A 5,768-nucleotide genomic window follows, 5' to 3' on the forward strand; every position below is an offset into this window, starting at 1 on the left:
CTATAAATGATTTTTTTAAGACATGTAGTTATAGTTAGTTATCTAGATAGAAGAGTTTGACCATAATGTTTTCAATAACTATCATGCATGTAAAAAGGTGCTAATGCTACATACTGACTCAAATGAATCAAGGACCTTAAACCATTGGAGTTAGTAATTATTTTGTTATTACACCAACTAACTAAAGCTATCATATTCCCGAAAAAACCTGTTGGTCAAGTCAGAAACAATAACTATGCCATATTGCCAATCTCAAATTAAATAAAAATAAAAACAAAAACATGTAAGGATGTTGTGTAAGTAATTATTAAGATTGAGCAAAATTAATTAACCCATGCATGTACATAAAAAAAAAAAAAGAAGAAGAAGAAAGTGGGAGGGAGACATGCATACAGTGGAAGGAGGTGGGAAAATGGAGCCAAAGATGCTGGTGGATGAAGATGAAGTGGTGGAGGGGTCCTTGGGACCAAAAAGATGATCAAAGTTGGTGAATGATGATGAGGAAGAACCTCCTCCCACTTTCTTTTTGTTGTTCTCCATGTCTTCTTGGGTGGTGTGTGTGTGAGAGTGAATGAGTGTGACTTACGACTAGTAATTTAGCTAGCCAGGGAAAGCTTGATTAGCTTTTATGTTTTTTGGAGAGGTATAATAAAAAAGCTAGCTTTCTTTGTCAACCAACGAACAAAACTACTATAGTTTGATAAGTATATATATATATATCCTATAACGACCAAAAGATTGGATAAGATTTGCAGGCTGGGAAGAAGGCAACAAAATTAAAGAGATAAGGAAGGGTGGGAAAAAGGGTGCAGAGAGCTGGGTGGAGTAGAAGAGGGCTAGAAGAGGAGAGGAGAGCACGTGATGGTAGCAGATGATGTGTAGAACATGATACGTATAGAGTGCTATTTATAAGCCCAAAAATATGCTGCGCCCATGTGCCCCTCATTCAATTTCCATCCCTTTCCCTCTCTTTGACACATGGGCACCCATTTGGGCCCCACGTGGACTTGAGGCCCAAATCCAAACCCCTGCTGCCATGTGTCTTGCTCCTTCATCTTTGACTTTCTACACTCTATTTTTACCTACTCAAATGTATTAAAGCAGGGATTTGAGTAAAGATTTTGAAAATGTAGTGCGATAATTGAGTCCTTAAACATCCTGATTCATTGATTTAAGGTTAATATAACTTTTGCTATATTATGTTTTATTTTATAGTGGTTAAAAATTTTATTTTGATTTTTTATGTTTTTAAAATGTATTATTTTAATTCTTTTTTAATTTTTTTGTTAGAATTATTAGTATTTTGTTAACTTTTTAATTTTAAAATATTTTAATGTTACAATTAATTCTTTATGTTTCACACTTATTTTTCTTTTATACAATATGTTTTAAAAGTTTTATTTTGATCTTTTATGATTTTGAAATATATGGTTTTGATCCTTTTTAAAAAAAAATTGTTAGAAATGTTAATTTCTATTCATGTTTTAAATTTAAAATAGTCAAGTTAATATAATAACACCTAAAAATTATAGTATTTTTTATTTAAAAAATTAAAAATCACAAACAACAATAATCTTCACTCTAATATTATTATTATTATTACTAGCGAAAAAATAGGTGTTGTCATATTATTGTTGTTGTTATTGTTGTTATTATTATTATTATCAACCTCCCCATGTGACCAGAATTGCCGCATTATCTAATGACAACTGTCTCATCATCACTGCTGTCAGTAGTAACGCGTTGACCAAGGCTTAGAAGAAGATTGACAATATCAAGTTATGAATGAGGTTTGACTAGTAGAGCCAGTCATAATCATCTTCCAATGAAATGTATCATTCAGATCCTCTTTGCACTGCTTATCTTCGCTCGGTTCAATTGAAAACAGTTGTGCATGTCATTGTAGGTTTTGCTCACAAACCTCACAAAAGAGTCACATTTTGACATCTTCATTCACATTGCTCATAAACTGTGGATTAGTTAGGGTTATGTTTTTGTCTTTGATTGAAGACAACTCTTACTTTGATCTCTCTTGTTTTTGTTTCCAATAACATAATTATATAAAGTGTTTTGGTTTTTTAGTGAAGAGTATAAGAATTTTTTGTGGTTCCAACAAAATTATGTATTGAAGTCGTTTAATTTTTTACCTTTTCAAATCTGGAGGGAGTTGGAGAAGATGATAATTTTTTTAATTATTTATTTTCTTAAAATAAAATAAAGATAATAGTGTTTTTTAGTCATCATTATATAAATTTAATTATTTGACAAGACTTAATGTCAGTTTTGATCCATTATATTTCATAGTTGTTTTGCTTTGATACATTAAGTTTTAAAAATTTCATTTTAGTTTTTTATATTTTCGAAATGTATCATATTTGTATTTTTTTTAATTTTTAAAAGTTAACATAATACTAACATTTCTACCGAAAAATTGAAAAAAGAACTAAAACGATAAATTTTAAAAACATGAAAAATTAAAATTAAAATTTTAAAACTTAATATACCAAATCGAAATAACTAAAACATAATAGACCAAAATTAAGCCTTGATTTAACTAATTGTGCTGTACTAAATTTGAAGCAGTTATAGTCAAACATATTGTTAATATGAATTCGAATTCAAATATGTAACATAAATGCTTGCTTGATGTCTTTTTAATGAAGTTTTAAAATTGATGTCTTTTTAATTAATTTGAGATTCTTAATCAAGCTTTAATAATCAACACTTTCTTGATAGATTACCCGTGATGTAGAATGTTGATACCACTTTTAAATTTGAAATTCATGACAAGATTTTTGAGATTGATCGTATTAAGAACTGATCTAGAAAAATATTTTCTATATCAATTCGTTTATACAATCGATTTAGAAAATTCATCATGGTTTTCTAATTCAACAGTGTGCTTATAATTTTTGTCTTGTGAGCGTATATTTTTTTTCTGAAAATATTTTTTATTTTCAAAATTTCCAAATTTAAAAAACATGTATCGAAAAGAAAATAATCTAATGAATAATCATGTTTTTACTTTTTCAGAAAAGATTTTAAACACTGATTTATTGTTTTTAATTTTGGACTTGCTTTTAAAAATATTTTCAGAAAAAATATTTTCTAAATTTTAAATAAATATATTTTCATTCTTATTTTATATTTTCTTTAGAAATAAAATCACAAAACACTCGAACGAACGAAGCGTTACCTTAGTTTTCAAGCCCCCATTCTTTGGTTTTAAGGCGCCTGAAGGAAAAGGATAATCAAACAGAAACCCCTTATTTTAAAGGACAGGTTCTTTTCAAGAAGGATGTTAAATGGCTTTTATGAAAACAAACCAATAGATGGATCCCAATCCCTCTTTAGAATTAAAATGTAAAGTTTCTAAACTGTTTCAAATTGACTCAAAATTCTTTTGAAATTCAATAATTAAATTAAAAGTTTTATAAATATCAATATGTTGTTGGTTTAAGTGGTATTTCTTTTGGACTTATATATAAATCCAAATTTTTTTATTCAAATATAAATAAATCTAACTAATTTCATCTTTATTTAATGATATTATTTTTAAAACATCTTTTATTTAACTGAAATATTATTTTTAAGGAGTCTATTTTATTTGATATCAAGTTCCAATGAATTTTTTTTAAAATAATCTTATTTTTACTTGAAATTAATAAAATTAAATGATTTTAACTAATTTTTTAATATGTGTAAAAGTAATTACTTATATATGAGTTACTAGACTTAAATTCCTTAAAATTTGAGACTTTGAGTCTTATAAAAAAAAATATATCAGATTTTTAAAATGGAGATTTAATCCATAAGAGTTGGTACGTAATTCAAACCAATTTCATCGTGATAAAAAGTTTCCAATTTAAAGAAACACTTTGACAGAAAAATATTTTTTTAACATCATTCTTACAATTTTTTTTAATTGTATACATGCAAGATAAGTAACATAGTACGGTAGGGCGAGCGGATTTTACTATGTGGGGGCATTTTTTTTCCAGAAATTATCAAATGGGGTGGATTTTAAGAAATTACCCGATCAATGGTAAGTCATGGATGAGAAACATGACTTTGTGCTTGAAGTCAGACATTATTTTACGATTTCTAAAATTTTTGCTTTTTTTCTTTTGTTCAAATAGGAGCCATGAACATTGTTACAACTTTCCCTCATTGTGAGTATTTTTTTAACGAAGTCTTAGATAGATTTATGACTTGTGAATTTGTTTTTGTTTATATATATATTTTCCTAATCAAAGTGGTGAACATTGTTATGATTTGTTTTTTTTTTACTATTTTTCTTACTATTTTTTATTGTAGACTTGTTTGTTTTTTTTAATATTTTTATAAAAATTTTCTTTAAGATGATATTTTTAATTTATTTTATAAAGTGATGTATTATTATTTATTTCTAAAATATTAATGTATAATGCTATTTTATTAGTAAATAATTTCTTACGCTTAATACTAAAATCAATTTATTAATAAAATTAAATAATTTTTTATTTTCATAATACTTATTTTATAGACAGAATTCATAAATTTGACAAATATTAAACAAAAAAATCTAAAATAAAACTTACGTCAAAATCAATGAAAAAAAAATAAGAAAGTAGAAAACACAAACGTGGATAAAATCAGGAGTTCTTTACAATTATAAAAAAAATTAATTCTTATTTAAAAAATCATGAAGTGAATGTATGTTTTACGATTTCTCACATGATCAAATAAAAAAATAATAAATCGTAACCAGACTTACAACTTCTATTAAAAACAAAAAAACAAAACTTGAAGTCATAAATTTATCTTTGATTTTACTCACGAAGTGTATTTGTCATTCACTACTTATCTTGATTAAGTAATTTTTTAAAATACACCCCATTTGATAATTTCCAAAAAAAAGTTGTCCCAAACCAGTAAAAAAGCTGCGAGCGAGATATGGAGAAAAATGATAAATGTAAGTAGTATGTTAGAATAAAAATACTTTAAACCTTTTTTCACATACATTTTAATCTTTCATCACCTTTTTTTTTTCTTCTTCTTTTCTTATTCTTCTTCATCTACTCTTTTATCATTCTTCATCTACGTTCGGTTGGTATCACCGTCCGTCTTCTTTCTTTATGCTTTCATGTTTTCTGGATAAGAATAATATCTATTTACATTTTCTTATTCTTCTTCATCGATCTAATAACTCGTTTTTGTCATTCTTCGCATTTCATTTTCTAATAGTTTTGTTTTCTATCTTTATGCTTTCATATTTTTTAGATGAGAATATAACTCTTCTAGAAGGTGCTTCAAAAACTAGAGTTTTAGCATTTTTTTTCCTCCTTTTCTCGGTCCCTCTTATATTTAATTTTGTTCTAATAATTAGATTTTAAACAAATTAAAATATGTAAGTGTGCTCTCCAGAATATATGCAAACAAATGCACCTATATTTAAAAGTGGAAATAAAAATCGAATATAATTTTATCATATAATTTTGTACCAGTGAGATGATATATTAATATCTTTTATCCACGTGTTAAATAGTATTTGGAGTGTCTAACGATAATTTTTATTTTCTAAAGAACAATGATTTTAGACATCCTATGTATAAGGGAGTGCTTATTTCATGATTTTTTTTTTTACATTTTTAGGAATATAAGATGAGAATATCATTTTTGGATATTTTTCTTTTTGGTTACATTTTAATATTCTTGATAATATTTCAAAATTTAAAATAATATAAATAAAATTAAAAATTAAAAAAAGAAGTTTTATATAGATTATA

General features: G+C 26.0%; 1 protein-coding gene across 1 annotated transcript in view; it reads right to left on the bottom strand.

Annotated features, from left to right (window-relative positions):
- Positions 1–884, bottom strand: part of LOC100797772 (uncharacterized) — a 3,597-nt gene extending 2,713 nt beyond the window's left edge. Inside the window, exon 1 of the mRNA XM_003552810.4 lies at positions 394–884. Within this exon, the coding sequence (XP_003552858.2) occupies positions 394–540 (147 nt within the window). The 5' untranslated portion in view covers positions 541–884. The remainder of the gene's footprint in view (positions 1–393) is intronic.
- Positions 885–5,768: the final 4,884 nt, after the last annotated feature.

This window comes from Glycine max, chromosome 18 (assembly GCF_000004515.6).
Source record: "Glycine max cultivar Williams 82 chromosome 18, Glycine_max_v4.0, whole genome shotgun sequence".
NCBI classification, from domain to species: Eukaryota; Viridiplantae; Streptophyta; class Magnoliopsida; order Fabales; family Fabaceae; genus Glycine; species Glycine max.